At 38.4% G+C, this 26,365-nt stretch overlaps 3 protein-coding genes across 11 annotated transcripts; all 3 read left to right on the forward strand.

The window, feature by feature from the left end:
- Nucleotides 1-3,079: 3,079 nt before the first annotated feature.
- Nucleotides 3,080-14,677, forward strand: LOC145496359 (uncharacterized). Of its 5 annotated transcripts, none has more exons than XM_081475997.1 (12): nucleotides 3,080-3,428; nucleotides 6,375-6,407; nucleotides 7,031-7,234; nucleotides 7,469-7,615; nucleotides 8,191-8,232; nucleotides 8,362-8,409; nucleotides 8,922-9,305; nucleotides 9,607-9,624; nucleotides 9,947-10,306; nucleotides 10,928-10,945; nucleotides 11,471-11,830; nucleotides 12,376-14,677. In XM_081475997.1, the coding sequence occupies exons 1-11, from the start codon at nucleotides 3,371-3,373 to the stop codon at nucleotides 11,827-11,829; spliced, it is 1,671 nt and encodes a 556-aa protein (XP_081332123.1). In that variant the 5' UTR covers nucleotides 3,080-3,370; the 3' UTR covers nucleotide 11,830; nucleotides 12,376-14,677. The 5 variants fall into 5 exon arrangements, with proteins under 5 accessions (XP_081332123.1, XP_081332144.1, XP_081332122.1 ...); XM_081476018.1 differs by having other exon boundaries at nucleotides 3,379-3,428; nucleotides 6,375-6,429; nucleotides 6,742-7,234; nucleotides 12,376-14,676; XM_081475996.1 differs by lacking the exon at nucleotides 3,080-3,428 and adding an exon at nucleotides 3,451-4,516.
- A 203-nt stretch (nucleotides 14,678-14,880) lies between these two features.
- On the forward strand, nucleotides 14,881-20,464 carry LOC145496534 (carbonic anhydrase 2-like). 5 transcript variants are annotated; one of them, XM_081476261.1, is made up of 8 exons: nucleotides 14,881-15,336; nucleotides 16,431-16,476; nucleotides 16,746-16,772; nucleotides 17,251-17,612; nucleotides 18,426-18,518; nucleotides 18,628-18,694; nucleotides 18,922-19,097; nucleotides 19,572-20,464. In XM_081476261.1, exons 3-8 carry the CDS (start codon nucleotides 16,748-16,750, stop codon nucleotides 19,680-19,682), a joined length of 834 nt encoding a protein of 277 aa, XP_081332387.1. In that variant the 5' UTR covers nucleotides 14,881-15,336; nucleotides 16,431-16,476; nucleotides 16,746-16,747; the 3' UTR covers nucleotides 19,683-20,464. The 5 variants fall into 5 exon arrangements, with proteins under 5 accessions (XP_081332387.1, XP_081332372.1, XP_081332357.1 ...); XM_081476246.1 differs by having other exon boundaries at nucleotides 14,881-15,586; nucleotides 16,746-17,612; XM_081476231.1 differs by lacking the exon at nucleotides 16,431-16,476.
- A 42-nt stretch (nucleotides 20,465-20,506) lies between these two features.
- LOC145485668 (carbonic anhydrase 2-like) lies at nucleotides 20,507-25,505 on the forward strand. The gene is made up of 7 exons (XM_081464322.1): nucleotides 20,507-20,564; nucleotides 21,793-21,819; nucleotides 22,277-22,659; nucleotides 23,725-23,817; nucleotides 23,935-24,022; nucleotides 24,741-24,916; nucleotides 25,395-25,505. Exons 1-7 carry the CDS (start codon nucleotides 20,507-20,509, stop codon nucleotides 25,503-25,505), a joined length of 936 nt encoding a protein of 311 aa, XP_081320448.1.
- Nucleotides 25,506-26,365: the final 860 nt, after the last annotated feature.

Below are 26,365 nucleotides of genomic sequence, written 5' to 3' on the forward strand. Positions count from 1 at the left end.
TCAGTTGATCGCTGTTTGAAATATTTGTACATTGCATAATGACAATTCCTTAACGCCAATATTCAAAAGTATTCAACCATTGTTCCTGTCTTTTCATGAACCTCTGCAAACAACTTCGACAAACGAAAATTATATATAAAATGCAAGGAGAACTAAAATGCAGATTATACCAGCTTACAACTTGCTGAGGTAAACAAATGGTGAGCTTAGCCGGACAAATGAGGACGGTAAAAACTGGGGCAAAAATCGAATGAACACATTGATTGACGTGAAAACAGAATATAACGCTATCTAGAGATCGCAATTTTTGATACCTACTGCAAGATCATTTTGACGGTGGCTTATACTAGTATGTTTTATTTCTTTGTTCTGTTCTAGCCAAGTTAGGTCTCGGTTAAATTGGACTATTTTTATCAGTAGCCTTTTTAAACAGATTTACTTATATATAGCCTTAATCTGTGAAAAAGAAAGTTCGGATGAGTGATGGAAGGAGTGATCTCTTGAGTTCCATTTCAGGGGGTTAGTTTTCCCAGACATAGACGTGGTCACGACAAAAGTACTTCCTCAGCGGTCTTGTAGTAGTTTGGCACAGATTGTTTGACGACCGCGGTATATAAAACCGCGAAAATTATCCTTCCCTCCTCACAGCATCGCTGCCTCTCCCCTCTCCCCTCCTCTTATACCATGAAAGCAATGTTAATATTTTTGGAACTGAATGATAAAATATTATGCCTTTGACAAGGGTGACTTAATTAAATGCCCAAAAGATTATCGCGGTTTTGAACGCAATCTTTATTTAGTTTAAACCAAAACACATCGAAATGTCAGCGATTTTCAAGCAAAGTAAAAACTGCTTGTAAAATACGTTATAATAAGTTATGCATTAGGTTCGGCTCATGAAAAGTTCGACGTCTGAATCAAAGCCGTTCTAAAGCCGAAATTCCCGGCTGAGCTAGGCGGGAAGAACGGCTGGGCCGTTCCAAATTCAAATAGCCGTTCTTAACTGATTCAGACGCCGAACTTTTCATGTACTTAATTCAATATATTTGGTTCGGCTCATGAAAAGTTCGGCGTCTGAACTGGGCCTAAGTCTTAATTGAAGGATCTTGTGAATCTTTAAAAAGTTGCACAAAATTACAACTTCCGCACCTTCGAAATTGAAATGTGCACCATTCTTTCCTAGCCACGACATGAAACTTGTCGTCTGTAACGAGGCGCTTTTTGGGGGTATTTTGAGTTAATGAAACATTCATCTCTTGAACTAAAACCTTGTAAGTCATCAGATTAAAAATTTTAAAATAGGACTTCGTTCGAATCGACCGCGATTTTAAATTGCGGTGAAGGCGCTTGTGCGTGATATGATTAAGGGCTTAAGTTTAATTTTATGAAACTCTGATTAGCGTCCATGCAAAACGTCTCAAAAGATCCCATGAATATGAGATCATAAACCAAAAACACAATGACCGAGCTATCTCTGGCGAACATATCAGAAGATTTGGCGTATTACCTGTCAGCTTTTTCAGTGACCGCTAGATTGGGCTTATTTTAGGCAATTGCGGAATTCGTATATCTAAGTATTCAGGCCTCAATTTGCTCATGATAAACTTCAGATTAAGATATCTTAATCTTAAATATTAACGTATCTTAAATGAGGACCATGCGACTACTTCTGAGAACTATTCACAGAGATTTCCACTTCTGTTCAGGAAGAAGCAAAAGCCAGGTATAAAATTCTGCTTTCTAAGCTTTCTAAGAAATCTAAGCTTCCGTCAGAGTGAGCATTTTTCACGGATTTCTGCATTTTATTGAATAATTATTTCCAAAAACTAACCTGATATCCTTCAATTAGTCACCTAGGCCTACAAACTGACGAAGCTTAAAGCAAAATTGACATTTTTGACCGTGGCCACGTTTTCATTGACTTTTACTGACATTTACTCTAAACATTTTTCCAGCAACAGTCAAAATACATAAGGGAAAGATATCCATATCATTTGTTTGGATTAGGTAACTTTTATATTTAAAATTCGAGAATGGTCACTCAGGGTTACAAAAAATCTTACCGGGATAGGCTTTAGCGGGTCTTTTACAATAAGATGTGCTAATGTCAAGCACTTCCTATATCTGATAACTGCCAGTTGACAGACGCGGTAGTTCGATTTTCTAACTTAATATTGTGAATAATATACAACATGTGATCACGATCATGTAACACACCTAGATGAAGCATAGTAGAAAATGCCCTACATGTTTCGCTACAGATACTTGCATTTTCATTATAGTGTCCACATTTTAAATCGAACATTCTACAGCTCGTGTAGTTGAAGTGCTACCGTGCAAGCTTTACGCCCTCACTCCTCATGCATGCGACCCAATATCAAGGATTTCGGAAATGTGAGTTCCTTTATATATCTAAAAAGAAAAAAAATCACCAATTAGTGGCTTGATGTCAATTGTGATTTCAATACCATTACCAAAATACCTTTGCGGTCATTCTAGAAACGTGAGAAGAAGTTTAAGGAATTTTTTCCTCGTGTGAGGTTCCAAGTTTCGCCGTTTACAGAGCCGCGGGTTAATGTATTGAAACACTGCTCATGGCCGCTGTCTTACAAAAGTCGTAAGGTGTCACTAAAAATATATACGTATTGCGGCCCTATCTTTTAAGATTATAAACAGCCATTATCTATTCACTATCATATTGACTATTCAAGTGCACAGATACAAAAGATAGATCAAAGTACCTTTACTGTACCATTACTTTCTCGAAATATTCGATGGTAATTTGGTTGTTGTTAATGTTTACCTTGTGGTGTAAACAGCCTGAATTGAATTCTTTGTGAATAAACAGTTACACACATCCGCAAATCATAACGTGCGTTTTAGCAACTGCAATCTGAACTTTAATTAACCTCTGTCAGTATATTTTCATTAACTTCATGAATAACTGAAGTGTTGACAAAAGAAATTGATGCTGTTATGTAACATTTGCCTCAGTAACAAGGAAGATAGATGCACTCAGGAAGGTGTGGAATAGCTTGGAAAAAAAAAACTTCGGAATATAAAAGAAAATAGTGGTGGTGATGATTAATTGACGTTTCACGAAAAAGAGTACACTTAGCTATCATTTCGATTTTAAGCGACACACTCTCTCCATTATCATTACTTCAATCTTTCTAGCTCTCATGGCTTAAGTTCTTGCCAAAATATTGTCGAATCAGTTGATCGCGATACCCATATTAACTCACTTGTTTTGTCTGAGAGCACAGTATTAATTCAAGAATGAATTTCACTGAAAAGCACAGATAAAATGTTTTCATCTCGTATTTGGATCACTTGGCTTGGAACCTACACAGCGTTTAGCTAAGCCAAGATGCGCTTACAAGCTTTTCTTGCCCTCAGTTTACTCCACTATGCGTTTCCCTTCAAAGGTAAGCTTTTTACTCGTTAGTTGGTGTTTAAAGATCTTATCTTATTTTTAGCTTCTAAGAAAGACACGAATACGAAAATACAAGGCTACATTGCAATATCCTCATTCTTAGGAAAAAAAAATAGAACTTTCTTGCTTATCCCGGTGAGAAGAGAGTTGATCTATTCTTAAACATTCGTCAGAAACAGCGAGAAGTTCAAGACTCAGCTTAAGAAATTGCATCATGATCAGTGGTAACTTAAACAAGAAAAATCAAGACATGCAAAGTGGCATCCTTTTGACATCAATTTAGGGCAAAAAAAAACCATTATAAGCGATACTTTTCATGACAATATACATGACTGGATTTATGAAAGCCGTGTTGATAAAAAAAAAAAAAATGTGTTCAGTTTGCACCAAATGACCTTCACTCGTTGATTTCACGAATCTTAAAGGCCTAAAACTCACTCCAAGCGATTTGATATAGGTGTTCGTTTGCTGCTGTCGAAACCACGAGGTACCGGGAATCTAGACTCGAGTCTTAGGACTTCTGTCTAGCTAATTTTCATCTAACTAACTTAGCCAATGAATACGTTCTTAAAATAATACTCTGTCGGTAGATATGAGTGTCACACACGGGCAAACTGACATTCAACGATTAAGCATCCTTTGGATTAAGTTAACGTATTCACGCGACTTTAAGAAGCAAACTAAAATGTACTTGAAGCAACCAGTTGAAGCTAAAGTTTAGAGAACAAGAAAGCTAAGCAGGATCTTTAATTTCTTAGGATATCAAGACCGAGGCCAGTAGACGAACGTACCCAAACAATCGCAATACATGTAGCACATGGTTGGTTTTTTTTTCTTTTTTTGATTGCTCGTGATTTTTCCTTCTGGTCGAAATGCTTCATGGTTCATTCGAATCTTTTCCTGGACGTTGTGTTTGATTCAGCACTTGTAAATCTGTTACAGTTATGATTTTTCTTTTCTTTCGCCTGGCCGTTCGTTTAGTTGGGTGTTTTTTTGTTTTTGTTTTTATCAGAATCGCATTGATTTTCTTCTGGACCGGAACAAGTTATGGAATTCCTGCATTGTTCGATACATTGGAAGGTCTGTCAGATGAAGATTGTACGTGGATTCAGAAAGCTGTAGTTTGGCTACGTGTTTTGACCCTCTTCTCTTCGGCCAAACCCAACGCTGCTTTCTGCTGAATAAATCAAAGGTGGAAATGCGTAGTTTCACTTCGCTGGCCTAGATTTCTGTTCGCAAAATATGTAACATAAACCCAACGAAAGTGTCTACACAGGAAAAGCGTTCAACTCCCACAGGATTTCTTTGGTATACCAACATGTCTTCCGGTTCATTGTTTAGGAGGTGAAAATGCTCAATACAGTACAACCCAAAAATAATGCACGCGCAAGAAGTGGCGAAAGAAGTTCTTGCGCCGCAAGAACATGCAATTTTGCCGCAAGAAGTAAAAATGCCGTGTTTTTGCGGTTTACCCACAAGAACTTTCGAAACGCAAGAAGTCGAAAGTCTAACTGCAAGAAGCCGCAAAAAGTTGAAAATCTAACCGCAAGACGAGGCAAGAACTTATGAATCTTACCGCAAGCCGCAAGAAGGCTAGCCTGCGTAGCAGGCGTATAAAGGGGAGGGGGTGGGGAGGAGGAATGCCGTGTTGGTGGTCGAAATGCTCAGCGCTTGCTCGCAATTTATCTAACGCGCTCGCTTATTTCGCGTACTCACGTACGAACCTGGCCCAGGTTGTTCGAAGGCTGGATAACGCTATCCACCAGATTAATTGCTATCCTGTGGATAAATTTTAACAAAACAAACCTTGCTATCCACTAGATAGTGATTTATTCAGCTGATACTGCTATCTACTTTTCGAACAACCCGGGTCTGAGCTAAATGTAACCACGAGCGTGTTCATGTCACTTATACGAAAAAAAGCCCTTCGATTACGTTAACTTCATAATTACGCGACAATCACAAAACATATCCAAATAATGAAGTTGCTGAGGAAACAATCCATGAAGAAAAGTGTAATTAACATGGCTTCCACCGGTTTTTTCTTTCTTCTTGCATGATCTGTGAGCGAAGACCACTTTCGTTCAAATCTCACAATGAACCACTAAGACTGCGTGTGTAAATTTGTTGTAAATTTCTTTTAGAACTTGTTGCAGAGTCATCATTGCAGGCAAAAAAAACTTTTGCAGAAAAAAATATTTCGTGTTTCTAGACAAACGGTAATCAAGGTAATCAACGGTAATCAAGTCGCCTACGGATGGTCCTCTCTCATCTAGGTATTTTAAACTATGTACACTCTTTCTTTTTTTATAAGAATACGTTTTATAAGAATATCGAGGTTGAAATTTGCGAAATTTATAGAATATTTTAAGGATAAACCAGAGGCTGAGACTTTGAAAATTGAAAATTAATTTATTCCTCCAGTAAAGTAGTTACTTTGGATAACTAAGTTTGCATATTTTACAAGATGTCAGAAATTCAGAATCCGGAAGTAGAAGTACAAGACTTTGAGATATATCCGGTTAAAGCACATCAAGGGCTGCATTGATCACTACTTTGTAATACTCTACATGTACCTTGCTACGCGTCTTTTCCTGCGGACTAAATGCGGCCTGCCGACTGCAGTCCGTGTTTTATACTGACCGGTCGTAACTAATATTTATTTACGTAATACATGTATAAACAAACCCTCTCGTATGCACGTACTTTTCGATCAATTCATTTGTTTTTGCCCCTGCTGGAGGGAGGCCAATTTCACGTCTACGTAACAGCTCAGGCACAAAATGCTGTTCCTAGAATTTTTGCTTTTTTAACATACCAAACCTACCAAAACTCGAACGCACTCTTTACTATGATCTACGATTACTACTAGTTTATATATGTTATTTACTGTAAAACTCCTGAAATTCCAGAGGGAAACGTTTTTTTCTTCTTGCAGCGTTTCCAAGGTCACCAAAACTACAAAACTCAGGTAACAGCTTGCAATAATTGAGGTAATTAGTTTTGAATTGAAATGTAGCAGCCTCATAGCAAATGCTATAACTGAGAGCCTCTTGGCTCCATTTCTTCTGCACAAATTTTTTTTTTAATTTCCTTCTCATCAATATTGATTCTATTTGAACGATACCAGTGTTTCTTTGTTTTACTTTCGTTCTTTGATTAATTCTACAAGAAGGATGGTATTGAAATTGCATCTAAAGATCCATCTATCTTTTTGCAGCATCCCCTATTTTTATGTCAAGCAGAATCTAAATTATACATTGCCAACCTTTTAGATTTTTTAAAAACTGATTATCTCTTTGCAGTACCTTCAACTTCAACGTCAACCATAACCCCCCCCTAGTACAGGTAAATTACAGCATAAGCCAGTAATACTCTGACTGTTAAACTTCGACTCTGGTCCTACTTTTTTCAAGTTTAATAAAGTCTGTTTAAGGCATACCAGTAGAACACGTGCACTGGGCAAAGTGTCGATTGCTCGGCAAGTCATATCGTGGTGAGCAACATACAGTCACACAAAAATTGTAAATTGTAATAGTTAGTAAACTATTATGCATATCTTAAACGTAATTTTCTCACCTATTAACGTTTTAGCGCCGGATAATTTTGGCATCGTCGAGCCATTTCCTCGAAACATCTTTGCAATTGAGTTTACCTCGGCAAACGTGACCTGCGTTGCTTACGATTCATTGAGGATCAAGATTCCTGAGAAAATAATATTCGTGAGGAGAGACGAATTTGGAAGACACCATGAAATTACTGCAAATGGCAAGTTGTACTTTACAGAAAGAACAGAAGGTAGGCATCGATTGAGCGCTGAACGATCAAACGTCGTTATGAATGCTGAAAAACATAGCAGTTTACTCCACAAAGTGCACTGCAACAGCCCGCGCAAAATGACGCGTACTGTCCAATTACAAGCATGACGCGTACACTGTTCAATTAATGCTCAAATCGGGCTGCTGATAGCCAATCACGTTCGAGAATTTTGTTATAGTTTTGATTAATATTTAAATCATTGTCTATTCTTAGAAAATCGACGCAAGCTCTTTGTCACGTTACACTTCCTGTATATAACAATGCCGGATGATAGTCGATATGGACCTTATGAATGTGATGCTTTCGCCGTCAATGATCCTGTAGCCAGGAAGCATGGTTTTAGCGTTACCGTTTTAAGAGGTATGATTGCAAGGCTGCATAAGAAGCTTATAAAACATATCCATTTTATGACTGGTCTCTGCAAATTTGAACATGATTTATTCAGTTCTAAACAGATTTCATATTTATTTGGTTCTTCACTTTTTGCAGCGCTTCCAATTTGATGAGGAATTCCTTCAATTTCTTCTCTTACTTATAGAGGAAAATAACACTTATTTTCTTTCAGATAGAGAACAATCTATAACCACATTTTGCTCTTCTTGCAGCAACTCTATTCTCAAGCAGGATTTCTCCAAAGCCTTCGACGCGTACTTGATTCTTGCTATGCCTGCCTTTTACTTTTTGAGGGAAATAACACTTATTTTGTTTCAGATAGAGAACAATCTATAACCACATTTTTCTCTTCTTGCGGGAACTCCATATTCAAGCAGGATTTCTCAAAAGCCTTCAAAACGTACTTGCTTCTCAGTTGCTATGCTTATCTTTTACTTATAGAGGGAAATAACATTTATTTGCTTTTTGTTACAGAGGACAATTTACCATGTATTTGCTTGGGGTTTTTACATATTTTTGCTTTTTCTCATCTTCTGTTGCAGCGCTTCCAGTTTCAAGCAGAATTCATCCGAGACCTTCAACAGGTACATGCTATCCCTGTTTATTATGTTTACTGATAGAGGAAAATAACTCTTCTTTTTTTTTTTTGGAGGAAAAATAGCACTTATTTGTTTTGAGTTTTTACATATATTTGATTTTTTTCTCGTTTTCAGTTGCAGCATCTCCAGCTTCAAGTAGAATCCCTCCAAAACCTTCAACAGGTACGAACTATCCGTGTCTTTTACTTATTGAGGTCAGTAACATTGACTAACATAACTGCGCATTGGTTTTAGAGCATTTTTCACTTAAGAAAGCGATTGGTTACAAATGTAATAAATATACTAAGGTAACTCGATTGAAAGTTTCAGCAAGGCGAGTTTCCATTTGACCCTTTGCCTTACTTTACAATGGACTATTTCTTACTGTAAGATACCCTCCTTTTGCAGCCTCTCCAGTTTTCAAATCAAGACCTTGACTGCTTTGGGTTTTGCGACCGCTAAATGATTGAGTATCATCTGAAGGAACTAAAATCAAGCTTGCATTAATAAACAAACTCGTTACTTAAACAATTGTAGGAGTATCTTGATAGTTGCCATTACACAAGACAGCAGCGTGTAAGCGCGTGACATTTTAGACTAAGGAAAGCAAACACAGCGAAACATGTAAATGTATCCAACCCAATTTTACCTTTAACACATCTGAATCAAGTTATCTGTGGTTTCCTTCAATCCAGGCGATGAATGCCTTCGCTACAAAGTTCTTCCTGAGGCAGATCGCTCGCAGACTTACGACTATCGAAAAGTGTCAGGTGGTTACCCCATCTGTGATAATACACTACAAAGAGACTGGTATCGATTTGTTGGCTTGGCGGGAGATCGAATGCCACATGAGTGTGTTCCTTCACACCACTGTGGTACCCATGCCGCAGGTTGGCTTCGAGGAGAACATCCGTTAGTTCATGATGGAGTGGTGTCAAAAACAGTATGTTATCACTGGATCAACAACTGCTGCTGGAGGAGTAATAACATCCTTGTACGAAACTGTGGTGGTTTCTTCGTTTACAGGTTGCAGAAGCCTCCTGGATGTCAGTATCGTTACTGTGGTGTTGGATCTCCTGGTGAGAAACATTTTTCTTTGTTACAGTTGAAAGAAAAGAAAAAACTTTTTTCTTTGCAGTTCTTCGGTATCTTATTCTCGGCTGCTCATTCTCGTCTGCAGGTTTACTGTTTTTGATTTTTTTAGTTTTCGTCGTTTGCATTTACTGACTTTTATTCTATCAATAAGTCTTCGTTTTCAGTTCGATATGCATGTTTATATATAGTCTTTACTGTTCTTATACTGGCATAGAAAGTTATCCCTAGTTCTTTGATATATTCAAATATTTAAGACTCATCTTGGTATCTCAATCTTGTTTTCAGTGCAAATATCATCTTCAGGTAAGATACAACTATTATTGTTCAAAAAGGACTAAACCGTGTTCCATCCTGCGATAAGCAGATGTTTTACTACATAATTCCAGTGTTCTTCTCGCAAGAAATCGTATGAATTATAGCAACACCAAATATTTCTAACACATTAACAGAAAGAACCTACAAATGTTTAAGTAGATTTCTAATTAAGTCAGACGAGACTGAAGTTGGCAAACAAAAAAAAACCTTTCAGCTGCGAAATGACGAGTTGAAACACCCCTGTTACATTTCAATTTAGCAGTATCCCAACCGTTTCCCGTAGTTACTTTCACGTACCCTTTATTTTCAGAATGTTTGCACTACAAGAACCTGACTAAGTTCGACCGTGCCAAAGGGTATAAGGGGGTTGCCAAATGTGACAGATCACTTTCTAGGGGCTGGTATCGATTTCAAGGTCTTGCTGGTAAACAGATGCCTGATGCGTGTGTGCCTAAGCAGCGTTGTGGTACGCACGCACCAGGTTGGCTGAGAGGTGGGCACCCTACAGTGACTGAAGGAGCTGTTAAACGGAAAGTGTGTTTCCATTGGTCCTCTGGGTGCTGTCAGTTGTCTACCAACATCCGGGTTCGTAACTGTGGTGCTTTCTTTGTTTACAAGTTATCTCCACCACCAGCCTGCAGTTTACGTTATTGTGGCGACAGGGAGCAAGGTATATTCTTAAGAGATATTTAAAGGTGTCGCTCTCTTTGTTAACGTTTAGTTTTAGATTAAGCCAGGATTTTTTTTCCCCCTAATTGATTTATGTTTTTATTATATATTGTTGAGGACCAGTTGCTTTGAAAAGAAAGTAAGTCTAAAAAGTAATGCGGTTTATGCAGCTGACGGCATTAAACCCCGATAGAAGCTGTATCATCTTGGAGAAGATGTGTGTAGGTGTTGATGCTTTCCTCTTTTCACACGATTTGTGATAGCGAAGAAAAAAATAATGCCTTCTTTCGACCTCTTCAGGCAATCTGAGTTTCTTGTAAACGCTCACCAAAGCGAATAATCACGTCTTTAATTCGACACAAGTACATTGAAATGTTAATAAGAAGTTTCTTTCATAAAGATTTGGTAATAATGAACGACGCTTCAACCTCTCCGAGGACATTTTCAAGTTCTATTAAAGCATAAAATAGCACACAAATAGAAAACTTCTATAATTATATGCTATTTTATATATTATTTTAATTGAACTTGAAAATGACCTCGGAGAGGTTGAAATGTCGTTCATTTTTATTGCTTATTTACATTTAAATGATCTCAAAATAACAATTTTATTTTGTTTCAGCACCAACTTCAGCTCCAGGTAAGAGTTGCACTGTAACAAAAATGCACTCTGAACTAAAGCGGCAAATCCCGATTTAGCTAAGAAGAAAATCGCTTAAATTAACCCTTTTTTAACTCAATGTAACACAGTGTAAGATCAAAGACTGCTCATAGCACAATGTCCAGTCAGTCAATGCATCAACCTGGAAAAATCACTTAGCTTTAAAACGACATCGCTGAACAATCTTAAAGGAGTCTGACCTGAACTTTCAGAAGTAAAAAGTCCTTGAAGTGTCAGCTTATTGCAGGTTTTGTGCGACAAAACCGCTTAATATTGGTGTCCTCATCCGCTTAACAGAGGTGTCCCCTGAATGCAGGTTTATTTTACAGTAAATGTGACAAGAAAATTTAGGGACTCAAGCTGGTGTCCACTTAATAGAGGATGTCCGCTTAATATGGGGTTCGCTTAATACAGGTTTAACTGTATCATCTTTTATAATAATTACTATTTTTTGAGCATTCTATTGCAATTACATAACATCACTATTGCTGTTTGCTTTTCTAGAATGTACTTTCTACCAGGTTCTGGATAGGCGTGACCGCGCACAAGGCTACATAGGAGTCGGAAAATGCGACATATCTCTGGCTAAGGCTTGGTATAGGTTCAAGGGGCGTGCCGGCAAGCAGATGCCTCAATCATGTGTGCCTAAACATCGGTGCGGTACGCATGCGCCAGGTTGGCTAGATGGACAGCATCCTACTATGAGCGAAGGTGCTGTCAAACGCAAAGTGTGTTTCCATTGGTCCAATAGTTGCTGTCGATATTCGTCTTCCATCCGCGTTCGTAACTGTGGAGCGTTCTATGTGTACGAGCTGGATTCTACGGGCTTCTGCAGTCTGCGATACTGTGGCGACCGCATGTAAGGTACCGATATCAACCTTTTAATTGATTCGCTGCTGCTTACTTATTATACGCGAACGATTTACTTTTTAAATTAACAATAAAGTAATAGCAATAACGTCTTTGTAATTTTTTGATAAATGAAAAACTATAATTTTTCTGGCAATGGCCAAGACCGCAAAAGAACAAAGTCAGTTAACAGCTATCAAAAGACGAAAGTGAACAAAATCTATCTGGCCACAGTAGCAAAAAAAGAAAAAAACAAAAAGAAAAAAAAGCATTTTCCGTCTTTTTGTAAACCAAAAGCCACCTGTTCGAGGCTGTTAGTGTTTTCGATAGCATTCACGCAGGGGAATCTTCTCCAACTCGTCGGGTTAAAAACGTAATCAGCAGTGGAAAAGGTGTATTTCTTTTATCATTGCTTTCCGGTTATGTCCTCTTATCATTTAAAAAAAGAATGTGCAGATGTTTCGAGCCTCCCTGCTGCGTATCTTAAGGTTTTTAATATCGCTATTTTCCCACCACGACACGCATTTCTTGTTGTACTGATTTTTATTTTCACCTCGCAGTTCAAGATTCAAGGTCAGATGACGGAACCTTGCTACCTTGAGGATTGGACCATAATGTAGTGTTTTTGACAGTTATAGTCGTGTTAAATTTGTTACGAACCACTAGTTTACCAGAAATACCGTCCAACTACCCGTAAGCGACCGCCCAAAAAGTCAAGTCTAGGTGGTCGCTTACAGGAGGTGGTCACTTACGAGAGCTTAGACCATGTTGGGTTAAAAGTTGGCCACATTAGAATTTGGTAACTGCAGAGACTTTCCCCATGCGCCAATGCCGATGGAATGTTTTACTCATATGAAAAGTCATTTTCGAGAAAATAGTCCGGTTCTTTCCCCCCCGTGTGGGTGGGGTGTGCAGCTCACTTCCCAAAACCCTTACCCTATTTATGACCAAAGTCTTTTGCTACCCTATTTATGACCTGACCAAAATTTTGATAGCCTATTTATGACCGCTGCAGCTGACACAGTTGCCCTAAACATAAGTTATGAAGGACTTTTGTTGACGGTCTTTTTGATAATGATGAAAAAGTAGGTTCTCATAAGAAACATACTAAATTCAAGACTAGAGTGCTAAAACCATAGCCAATTTATAACCAAAATGGCCAAAATCGATACCCTATTTATGACCAAAACGGCTGAAAAACCCTACCCCTTGGGGCTGCACATACCTATATAGCACATATAAGGGAGTACCCACTCCGGGGGTTCTTCCCATTGAGAAATGCCCGTCTCTTGTACTAACCACGATAATGTTACAACACCTTTATCCAATTTCCTCTCTTTTTTCTGTCAAGTGGTCGCTTACGGGAGGTTAAAAACAAAAGAAAATTTCAAACTTTTGGCTGTATAATTGGTCGCGGTCGCTCACCAGAGGTGGTGGCTTAAAAGAGGTTCCAAATATAGTGATTTCTAAACAACCTAAATAAACAGTGATTAACAAAAGGTAAAGCATAAGCTGTAAGAAAAGTTGTTGTATCAGCACGTTTAAAGCGGAACATAAATCATCCTTCAGTTGCTAACAAAAAAGAAAAACAAAGAAGAAACGTCTTTTCCTACGACTTGACGCAGCTTTTGTTACCCATATATAATGCTAGACTAATGGAAGGGTATTAATATTATTTGTTTGCATATCATGTACCTTGCGTACTTTGTTCATCTGTGAAATTGCAAACAGACGTTAATTAATTGATATGAAATGAGATACTAATTAAAACACAAAGAAAGGAATAAACTAAACTATTTACCCATGACTTATGCCCAACTGGTAAACGAGTAGTCGCTATAACATGGGTATATGTGACCTCTCACGCGAAAACGTATACTAACGGATATCCATTAAGCGGTCAAAACAAACGGCTAACGAACGGATGAGAAACAGATGTTCCAGCCGTTTAAAACGGTTTCAAATACCGTTCGAACGGCCATGGAAAAATTTCGAACGGATTCTGTAAACGTTCGAACGGCAAAGGAAAAATTCTGAACAGATGATGCCAGCCGTTCGAACGGCTAACGAAAACTTTTGAACGGATGACGTCAGCTGTTCGAACTGCTAAAGAAATATTTCCAACGGATGATGCCAGCCTCCCGAACTGCTGAAGAAAACTAAATTGGAACGGATGATGCGAGGCGTTCGAACGGCCGGAGAAAATGGTTCGTATTGAACGACTGGTTATGAACGGCTCAGCGGCTAAATGTGGGAAATTTGGTGTTTTGTGAGAGGTCAAATAAATAGAACAGGCTACGAGCATTGAGGGTTAGGGGAATCTCAAGTTACGGTTAGAGTTCTCGCCACTGAGAATCTGGATGGAAATAATTCCTTTGCGCATATCGGCTATTCCCATAGGATAAGTGAAGGGAATGTCTAGAAATTACAGCGCCCAAAATGGGGCTAGTCAGCCACTCGCCCTTGAAAATTCCTGTGTCCGCCCCCGAATTATCAACATCACTTACTACAGAGTGGTAGAATTGGTCGATCAGTATGTAACTGCTGAAGAGTGCTGAAAACTATCAATTGTTGATATTGTGTGACATAGGTAAAAGGGTTTATTCAGCTTGGTAGCAGGAACAGAAACGGCGGCGTTTTGTTTATTTACTTTTTTAAAATTGAGCTTCAACCTTGGGGGAAACAACAGGAAAAATTAATTCAGAACGCAAAGGTAAATTTTATTCGTTCGTGGTTGTGGAAAAATGTTTGCAACATCTTGGTTGAGCTGACATATTTTAATGAATAAACATTACTTGTGGGCACAATTTAATTTGGCGTAAAAAGGTATATCTCGATGGAAATTTCGTAAGGTCAAAGCATCACGAACACAAAATGTTAAGATATTTCAAGTGATATATTCATTTCTTTTTCTTTATCATCTCAGACAAATTTGTACGCTGAATAGTAGAAGGAATAAAGTGTATACTATTAGTTGAGGACACGAAAATCCTTTACATTAACAGTAAAAACCCAAAAGCGCACGCATATTATGAATTAGGATGTTTTAACGCCCTGAAAGTCACTAGTCAATCAGGCGCCATGTATAATTATTTTAAAAATTCTTTAAGTATATATACGGCCTTCAAAACTTATATTTTCAGTAGCTTCTCAACTTTAGGCTAGAAAGTAGATGATTTTAGAAAACTGAGATTTTATAAGAGGAAATGTGTTGGGACTGCTCGAGAGTTGTACATGTCCGTTTGTCTGCTGTGAACTTACCTATCCCTGCCCCTGAGGATGATATGCTTCAGTGAATATGATCACAGAATAAGTATGCAAAGGCATGCTTTTCGCAATAGACGTACGTCTGCTCGAAGATTGATCGATATTGCATGCAGTGATATCACTAAACGTAATTAATTTCCACCGCCTTAATCAATAGTGATCACTCTTCGTTGGCGTGTGGCAACAACAAGACAAGATGCAAGCTCTAGCCCTTGTTATGTTAGAGTTACTTCCCTGCTTGCTTGCTTCTCAAGGTATGGCTGTTATGCAATGCTTAGATTGCATGTTAAAATATATTTTCTCGTCTGTCTTGCGCTAAGCTGACTGGAGCTTGATCCATGATTCGCATTTTATTGCACTGCCATCAATGCTATGAATTATTGATACTAGTTCTCAAAATCAGTCAATTTTTTTTTCTTCAAGAATGATATGACAACATCCATACATTCGTAATTATAAAGCAAAAGACGCAGGATAAAGAGAATATCACCAACTAGGACAATGGTATCGTCTCGATCCTCCTATAAATCCTTAAAACGATTTTTAAAAATTAAAACTCTCTGTTTCACATCAATATACTCTTCTTTTAGTTTTTTTGATTTAAATATCGTAAGCCTGATCGTACACATGTCTTCTACTTTACTTTATGAATGCAATCATTATAACGAACTTGACATGATGAACTTTTGAGTATCGCTAACAAAAGTTTATTTTGCATTCGAGAAGAGCGAAGTGAGCATTAAAAGAAGTAAGTTATTTAATTGCTAACCGATATAATTGTTCAGTAAACGGTTATATAAAATATGATGGCCAGTATAACGACACATTGATAACTCAATAGTAGAGTTGTGGCATACATTTTGAGAGTAACAGACCGTTAGTTTGAAGACCGGAAACGACAACTGAGCCTTAGTGAGCTTTGAGCAAACATTTTCGTGACAACAAGGACATTTGCTCAATTAAAAAAACAATGATCTGTTGCAAAAATGGGCGAGAAAGCGATATAACTGCTACATGTTATATACAATGTGATGTCCAGTATAAGAACACAGTAATAACTCAGTGGTAGAGCTATGGCATACAATATCAAAGCTTACTACTTACTGAGTTGTGTGTATAACTGCGATAATCAATCATATCTTCACAAAATGATCTGTTGAGAAAATTGGCGTGAAAATAACATGGACAAATAAGCTTCAGAGAGGCTTTGATTGTATTGTATTTGTATTCGTATTTTGGATTCACCACTTGACGATACGAATACAGTATTGTTAAAAATAAAGTGTAGTGAAAGGAAACGGAAAGGACAAACTAAACTAAACTAATTATATGCCCTGTTTTATTTCAGGATACAAAGAAAACTATAGTGTAAGAGAGGACAGAGTAAACACAGAGTAAATAGCTTATGTTAGACTTATTAACACTGAGTAAAAAAGAACTGGTTAAGTGCTGGTATTGTCTTTGAGATTCTTGCAACGATTACGTTCCATAAATTCTTTCTACAGTATAATTATAGCTCATCGTATATAATTCAAGAAAGCTTAAATGAAGCAAGGCTATTACAATGACCGACTTAGTCATCTCTGCAAGATGTAACGATAGAAGGGTTAATTATATAAGAGAATTACTTTCACTTTTTTTCTTTTTTCTTTTTTTTTTACAGAAATGCATTGGAGGTACGGAAAAACTGGTAAAGCTATTCTGTTGGTTCCCGTTATTTGACAATACGAAGATAGCAGATACCTTTCCTAAGGCAATATTAAATGTGCAACTAACTGTCACAGAAAAACAATTTTTTTTCCATTAATGACAAAAGCTGTCACTACAGCTTAAGGATGCTTGGTCAACGGAAAATTTAGCAACATCTCACGAAATGGTGAATTTAGGAACCTGAGAAATGATCATAAATGTCACATCGAATTGTCTTGTAGCCAAATGTTTTGAGCCAGCGACAGATTAAATCTGAATACACTCCAGACAAATGTGAGCTAGTATACCACTGGCATTAAATAAAGATCCAATCAGACGATAGAGGCATTGTATAATTAGGAAAATATTGACTTGCAGAAGTCTAGTTGGTAAATGGTTGATTAATAAATAACAAGAGAAAATGTGAATAACTAAAGAGACTAAAATGATTAATTCAAGAAGTTTTCTTATTTTTGCAGTGTATGATCATGGAACTGCCATTTGCGGTCCAGTAGACTGGAAAAACGTTTCGGCACACTGTGTCGAGAACACCCAGTCCCCTGTCAACATTAAAACCGACAAGAATTCCATGCATATGTTTCCTTATCTGGATGGGTTCCACTTCATTGTTGATAACATGGTGGGAAGCGTCAGTGGCGTTCTTGTCAACAATGGGCATGCGCCAACCTTAATTGTTGACCAATCCAAAACTCCCGCCATACTTACCGGGGGTCCCTGGGCAAACAAAGTGTATATGCTTAAGCAACTTCACTTTCATTTCGGTTGTGATGCCTCCAAAGGGTCAGAACACACTGTGGACGGCAGAGTATACTCTGGAGAGGTACGCGGGTTTAACGTAGAAAATAACTCTAAACTGTAGCGGGTCTAACGGTGTTGAGGGCCATCACTGGTCTCCTAGTATGACGTCTAAAAACTAAAGGATTACCCATTTTCTTAACAATATCTGATGGAATGTTTGAATCACTTGTTGCACGGCAAAGACAGCCACACTGGCTCCAGGAGTGACAAGATTGAGGTTTACAAATGCTATTTACACCGCATGTCTTTAAAATGACTCAAATTAAAATTCCAGTCAAAAAAATCGTTTAAAACCTTCAAAAGAAGTAGCAAACAATGAAATATTTACCTCGTGGTCATGGTCTGTAGCCTCAGCTGTGTGAGAACCTCATTTGCCAAAGATTGCTTAGGTCTGTCGCGGAATGGGCTTGACAGATTTACTCTGAAGAGCTGTCGTTCAGTCTATAGTCTGAAGAATGTTGATTTGAAGGGTCGTCTTGATTGCATTTTATGTGTAACACAAAGTTATAAATAAACTAATATTGATTATAATATACTTGGAACGCTAAGCGTTCACATTTTAACAGGATAATCATTCTTTTTTCAGCCAATGCCCCTGCCTATGCCCACCAGCCCTACAACCTCAACCTACCCCTGACAGTTTGCCTTAACAGAAAACCCTCAAGAATTACATCATTTTCTTTCAACTCGCTTCTTGACTTGCTTGCTTTCCTTTTCTCCCTTTTTCTTATTGACCTTTTTGGTTTCCGTGATCACTTCCTTCCTTTCAATAAAAGTTCTACCTGTTGGTGGTTCTCTATCGCTAGACTTACACGATTTTGTTCCCTTTTTGTAGCTTCATTTGGTGACTTACAACACAAAGTACTTTGATTTCCACGCTGCCGCTGACAAACCAGACGGCCTGTCTGTTGTTGCTGTGTTTTTCTTGGTATGGAAAAATAAGTAACAACAATCAATGATCAAAATTAATGGAAATCGTTTAAATCGACGGATCCAATAAGCCACGAATTGTGCTTTATTTTTTCATTAAAATATAGGATAATGGTGGTGACGAATCGAATTGGGAGCAGTTAACGGACGCAATGAAGAAGATAACCAAGGCAGGTAGGACATTTCAACTGTGATATTAGTAATTTGACTCTAACACTCATGGCTTAGATACTAGCTTAAGGTTTCCTTTCGTCCGTCAGTTTTTCTGTTTGCCTTCCCTTTACCTACTCAAAGTGCATAAAAAACACCTGACTTTAGCTTTTACCTAGACATCTTCTTGTCTCCACGCGCAATCTGACAGAAGAAAATTATAAGTATTGAGTCCAACATTTTCTTTGAAGATTCCATTACCAAGGTCCCAATGTACTACATCAAACTGTACCATATGGTTCCCCAACTGCGAGATTTATCCAGGGCATCATTCTACACTTACAAGGGATCTCTGACAACTCCTCCATGCTACCAGTCAGTTAAATGGATTGTGCTAGAAAATCCAGTTTCCACTAGCAGAGAAGTGGTAGGAGTGTTTTATCGTCAATGCTATTGCTATTATCAGTCTTACATGTTCATGTTTCTCTACTTATTTTATCCATGCAAAACTGTCTTGTTTACTGTGTTCTCTAATCAGAATTAATGAGTGACATCACCTTATTACGATACTTTGTGAAGTCTGCTATGCATAGCTTCTTCTTGTGAAATACTTTGGAAAATATCATTGAGCGACGATTTATTAGTAACTTGCGGCCGTTACACGTAGTAGATAAAACCAGGGTCGAGAAATGCAAAAGACACATGTAGATAACACTTGACTTTAGAGAGTACATGACTGCAGTATCATGGTGTGCTAAACTGTATGTACTATAACGGATGACCATGATCTTCAGAACTGAAAACAGTTTATCGTTCAGGACATAATGGAAATTATTTTATGCAACGTATAAAAAGTGATTGTTTTGCTTCCTAAAACCTTTGATTTCTTTTTTTATTTCAGATGACTGCGATGAGAAGTCTCAAAAATCACGAGGGCCACTCCCTGTGTGACAACTTTAGACCTACGCAGCCGTTGAATGGACGCCTTCTGGCCAAACACTCGCGATACTGAGCTTGCCAGCCATCGCAACAAGTGCCTGCGTCAACTGTTATCGCAGTCAATTATTGTTTAGTTGTAGTTTAGCTATATTTTGTAAACTTCTTGTCTTACATATACTGATGCGACAACGAGAAGTGGTTCCACGGTAAAAAATATTTATTCTCGGCATCTTAGTGTGTGTCTCACGGCTGGAAAAACCACAGCCTGTGAATAAGCTCTCTCTCTGGTCTAGAATTGGGCGAAGAGAAAGCGGGAGGGAAACGGAGAACAAGGAGAGGGGGGGGGGGGGGTGGAGAGAGATGAGGGGAGACGCCCCATCCCCCAACACAAGCCCTCTCGGCCACTTCACTCTGAACCAGTTCCTTCTCAGCCCTTTTAGCCGTGGTCAGAACCTTCTAGCGGCCGGGAGCCTGTTCACAGGCTAAAATACCACAGTCTGTACATGGATGTATTCAGCATGTTTTGTAAAGTCGGGCGCTAGTCCGTTTGGTATGGCACAGGTCCCGCAGTGTAAATAGTTTTTTACTGCTGAATAAATTTTTTACGTTATTTGGTATCGCAGTGTGAATTTTTTGCGCGACGTTGCCGCCATCTTGCATGACGTCATTTCCCAACAGACAATCACAACGCTTCAAAAATACTGCAGCCATCTTGAATACGCAAATTGTGCTTTCCTTCTCTCTGATTGGTCTGTTCAAATTTTTCATGAGGTGGTTTCGAGCATATAAGCTACCTTAACTGCCGATATTGCAGTGATATCATAAACGTTAATAAATTTCCATCGCCTGCATCAATAGTGATCATTCTTCGCTGGCGTGTGGCAACAACAAGTGAAGATGCAAGCTCTAGTCCTTGTTATTTTGGAATTACTTCCATGCCTCTTTGCTCTTCAAGGTACGACTGTTATGCAATGAAATGCTTAGATTGCATATAAAATATGTTTTCTTCGTCTGTCTGTCGTTAAGCTGAACTATGTCACTCGCGTTTTATTGCACTGCCACCAATGCTATGAATCATTGATACTAGTTCTCAAAATCGGTCAATTTTCTCCTTCAAGAATGATGACAATATCTGTACTCTCTTAAGAAAAAAAGCGCAGGATACTGAGAGAATCTCACCAACTAAGGCTATGATGTTGTCTTGATATCCCTATAAACCTTAAAACGGTTACTAAAAGTTGAAACTCTCTGTTTCACATCAATATAGGCTTGTTTTAGTATTTTCCAATGCAGTATATTTCGGATGTAAAAGAATGTTCGCATTGGTACAAGTACATTTTTCTGTCTATTTTATTGCTGAATTGAAAACAAAAATTATAACGAACTTGACATATGATGAACTTTTAAGTATCGCTAATAAAAGTTCATTTTGCATTCGAGAAGAGCGAAGTTATTATTTAAAGAAGTTAATGATTCAATTGCTAAGCGATATAACCGCTACATGTTATATACAATGTGATGTTCAGTATAAGAACACAGTAATAACTCAGTGGTAGAGCTATGGCATGCAATGTGAAAGCTTACTGCTCACTGAGTTGTGTGTATAACTCATCAATCATGTTTTCACAAAATGATCTGTTGAGAAAATTGACGTGAAAATAACAAGGACAAATCAGCTTCAGAGAGGCTTTGATCTGCAGTATTTGTATTTGCATGTAGTTGTATTTGTATTTGTATTTCTCCACTTGACGATCTGAATACAGTATTGCTTAAAGTAAAGTACAGTGAAAGGAAACTGGAAAGGACAAAATAAACTATAAAGTAATAATATGCCCTTTAATTAGATAAATGAATTTTAGAATAAAAGAATAAAATACTAGAAAATTAGTGTAAGAGAGGAAAGAGTAAACCGCAGTAAATAAATGGTTTATGCTAGCTTATTGGTACTGATCAAAATAGAACTGGTCAAGTGCTATTATTCGGCTATGAGATCCATGCAGAAATTACGTTCCCTAAATTCTTTCTACAGTATATAACTCTTCATATAGAATTCGATTCAAGCATGCATGGAGCAAGACATTAGAATGACCGCCTAAGACATCTCTACAAGATGTTACGCGCGGTAACTGAAAAGTGAATTATATAAGAGAATTAAAAGGTTATTTTTTCTATCTTTTTTGCAGAACTGCATTGGACGTACGGAAAAACTGGTAAATTTATTCTGTTTGTTCCAGTTATTTGACAATACGAAGAGAGCAGATATTTTCCTAGGGCAATATCAGTTAATCGTGACACTAACTGTCACAGAATAACGATTTTTTTCCATTAATGATAAAAGCTGTCAATTCAATCACTACAGCTTAAGGATGCTTGCTCAAGGGAAAATTCAGCAACGGCTCACGAAATAGTGAATTTAGTAACCTGAAAAATGAATGTCATATCAAATTGTCTTGTAGCCAAATATTTTAAACTAGCGACAGATTAAATCTGAATACTCCAGGCAAATGTGAGCTAGTATTCTGCTGGCATAAAATAAAGATCCAATCAAATGATAGAGACCGTTCATGATTAACAAAAATATCGACTTGCAGGAGTCTGGTTAGTAAGTGCTTAATTTACTAATGAGATTAAAGATGATTAATTCAAAAACGTTTCCTATTTTTGCAGTGTATGATCATGGAACTGCCATTTGCGGTCCAGTAGACTGGAAAAACGTTTCGGCACACTGTGTCGAGGACATCCACCAGTCTCCTATCAACATTAAAACTGACAAGATTTCCGTGCATATATTTCCGTATGCGAATGGGTACCGCTTCATTGTTGATAACATGGTAGGAAGTGTCAGTGGCGTTCTTGTCAACAATGGGCATGTACCAACCTTAATAGTTGACCAATCCAAAACTCCCGCCGTACTTATCGGGGGTCCCTGGGCACACACAGTGTACAAGCTTAAGCAGATTCACTTTCATTTTGGTTGTGACGCCTCCAGAGGGTCTGAACACGCTGATGTGGAAGGCAGGGTATTCTCTGGAGAGCTACGCGGGTTTAAAGTTTAAAATAACTCTCAAATTAGCTGTAGGGGGTTTAACCGTGTACAAGCTATCATGAAATGGTTTCCTAATATGACATCTAAACGCTAAAAGATTACACATTTTCTTTACAATATGTGGTAGGATATTTGACTCACTTGCAATGTTGTACGGCAAAGAAGGCGATATTAGAGACCTTAAGATTAGACTTCGAGCGCGAGATTGAGTACGAGTACCATTTTCGATTTTCAAACCAGTGACGTTTCCAGAGCCCTTGCTCTTCATGTTGGTTTTACGTAGAGAGGCTAGCTCATGGGATGAAATGGTTATGTGATTTGATGATGTGAAGCCTGCGAGCTAGAATTGAAAAGTCGTTCTGCACTCGATCTCGTACCCGTACTCATTATCTAAAGTCCCCCATTGGATCCAGGAGTGACGAGATTGAGGCTTACAAATGTTATTTTCACTGCACGACTCAAAGTAAAATCATTTTAAAAAAACCTCTTAAAAGAAGCAGCATGCAGTGAAATCTTACCCTGGTAGCCATGGTCTCTCACCTCAGCTGTGCGAGAGCCTCATTTGCCAAGGATTGCCTAGGTCTATCGCGGATGGGCTTGACAGATCTACCCTGAAGAGCTGTTGTTCAGTTTATAGTCCGAAGATTGTTTATTTGAGAGACCGTCTTGATTGCGGCATTTTAATTGTAAAACAAAGGTATAGATAAACTGATATTGATTGTCATCTACTTGGAGCGCTAAACGTCCACACTTTAACAGGCCGGATGATCATTCTTTTTTCAACCAATTTCAATACCCTTGCCCATGCCTCCCCGGCCCTGCACCCTCAACCTACCCATATTAAAACAGCTTGACAAACGATCAAACGATTCAGGAAACCCTCCATCTAGAATTACAACATACTCTTTCAGCTAGTATGACTTGCTTGCTTTCCTTCGATCTCTTTTACTTGTTTTGATTTGTTTTGTTTTGTTTTGTTTTGTTTTTATTTCACGGCCTTTCAATAAAAGTTTTAACGGTTGGTGGTTCTCTATCGTTACATTTACATCATTTTGTTTCCGTTTTGTAGCTTCATTTGGTGACATACAACACAAAGTACTTCGATTTCCACGCTGCTGCTGACAAACCAGACGGTCTCTCTGTTGTTGCTGTGTTTCTCTTGGTATGGAAAAATAAGTAACAATCAATGATCAAAATTACTGAAAAACGTTTAAATCGACCGGACTCAATAACAAATAACTACATATGCTTTATTTTTTTGTATTATGTTAAAATAAAGGATAATGGCACGGGTAACGAATCGAATTGGAAGCAGTTAACGGACGAAATGAAGAAGATAATCAAAGCAGATAGGATTTCAGAGAACTGTGACATATTAGTCGCCGCCTGGTTAGCTCTGTTTGTACAGAGCCGGACTGCTGTGCTGGAGGTCGAGGGTTCGAGCCCCAGATCGGACCAACACTTATCGTCTTAAGATATTTGAAGAGAATGTGCTACCTTTGTAATTACATCTGCAAATGGTTAGACGTTCAAGTCTTCTCAGATAAGGACTATAAACCGTAGGCCCCGTCTCCTGCATCTTCAGTGTTACATGGCTAGCAGGGGACGTCAAAGAACCCACACACTTATCACAAAGAGTAGGGCATGGAGTTCCCGGTGTTGTGGTCTGGCCTTGTGTTACGGGTTGCTACGTCAAACAGGATTAACCTCACTGCACCTTTCCCGGCCCTTGGACAGAATTGTCCAAGAAAAATGGCCATATTTTAGTTAATTTGTCTCTAACACACGTAGCTTAGGTACTACCTTAAGGTTTCTTTTCGTTCTTCTGTTTTTCTGTTTGCCTTCCTCGCTCTTACCTGCTCAAAGCGTATATAAAACACTTGACTTTAGCTGTTACCTGGACATCGTCTTGTCTCCAATCCGACAGAGGAAAATCTTTCCCAATAACCCGGGCCGGAAACAGTTTAGTATTAATGTACCGGTATTAAATTTAACCGACTTGCTTTCAGTATCGTTAATCAGGACGCGATTTCAGGAAAGAAGATTAAAAGAATTATAAATCCAACATTTTCTTTTCTTTTGCAGATTCCATTACCAAGGTCCCAATGTACTACATCAACCTGTACAAAATGATTCCCCAACTGCGAGCTTTATCCAGGGCATCATTCTACACTTACAAGGCGTCTCTAACAACTCCTCCATGCTACCAGTCCGTTAAATGGATTGTGCTAGAAAATCCAGTTTCCACTAGCAGAGAAGTGGTAAGACTGTTTTATCGTCAATGCTCTTGCTATTATATTCATACGTGTTCATATTTCTCTACAGATTTTATCCATGCAAAACTGTCTTGTTTACTAACCAGAATGAGTGGCATCAGCTTATTACGATGCTTTCTGACGTCTGCTATACAAAGCTTAACTTCTTTTTGTGGTTCCTATGAAATATTTTTGCAAATTTCACTGAGCGAAGACTTATTAGTAACGCAGGGCCGTCACTCAGTGGACATATGAAGACAGGATCGAGAAATGCATAAGACACATGTAGATAACATTTGACTTTAGAGATTACATGACTGCAGTACTATGGCATTATATGTGTGGCATTATATGTACTATGACGGCTGATCAAATGACCATGATCTTCAGAAGTGAAAACAGTATATCGTTCAGGACATACTGCATGGAAATTGTTTTCAGGAACTGGATTGTTCCCCAAACCTTTGAATTATTTTTCTTTCAGATGACTGCGATGAGAAGTCTCAAAAATCACGAGGGTCACTCCTTGTGCGACAACTTTAGACCTACGCAGCCGCTGAATGGACGCATTCTGGCCAAACACTCGCGATACTAAGCTTGCCGGCCATCGCAACAAGTGCCTGCATCCTGCATCAACTGTTATTGCAGTCAACTATATTGTTTAGTTGTATTTTAGCTGTAGTTTATGAACTTGGTGTCTTAAATGCATTCATTCATTCATTCTGTTTATTTTTCCTTTTCACTTAATGTACAGTATTTATAAATATTTTAATGTGAGGCGAGGTGACCTCCAGAAACCATCAGGCTTTTAGTTGAGGCCACCTCGTACGTAACAATACGGTTACATAAATAGTGCAACAGTGTGCGACAACGGGAAGTTGTTCCATAGTAAAACATTTATTCTCGGTATCCTAGCGTGTGTGTCTCACGGCTGGAAATACCACAGCCTGTGAACAAGCTCCCTATGTCTAGTCTAGGATGGGACGAAGAGAAATCGGTGAGAGGGAAGGGGGGCCGGGTGCGGAATCATGACGGGACGCGCGGAGCTTCTACTGGAAGTACCGCAGAGAAATGGTAGGAAATTTTCCAAGCATTCCTTATATACTTTCACTAGGGTTCTTCGTCTTGCGGCCAGGGAAGGCGTCATAATCTGTTTCAGTGACATGTCGACGATATTAAATAAAAAATAAACCAGAAAGGGCCGATGGAATATGAGACAAGATTTAAAATAAAGCCACGATATTAATAGTGCTTTAAAAGTAAATAGTGCGTTCGAATCATTCCCGATGCTTTCAAATGATGGCGGACTCCACCGGCGCCAATAATCTGGAACAAAACAAGGTTATTATATATCGGATCACGTCTAAACACACGTGAAGAAAGGCTTGAGCAAGAAAAAAACGTGAGCGGACAAAACCGGGGAATGCCGATAAATCAAGTAATCCCGTAATAATA

Source organism: Orbicella franksi, chromosome 1 (genome assembly GCF_964199315.1).
Source record: "Orbicella franksi chromosome 1, jaOrbFran1.1, whole genome shotgun sequence".
Taxonomy (NCBI): Eukaryota; Metazoa; Cnidaria; class Anthozoa; order Scleractinia; family Merulinidae; genus Orbicella; species Orbicella franksi.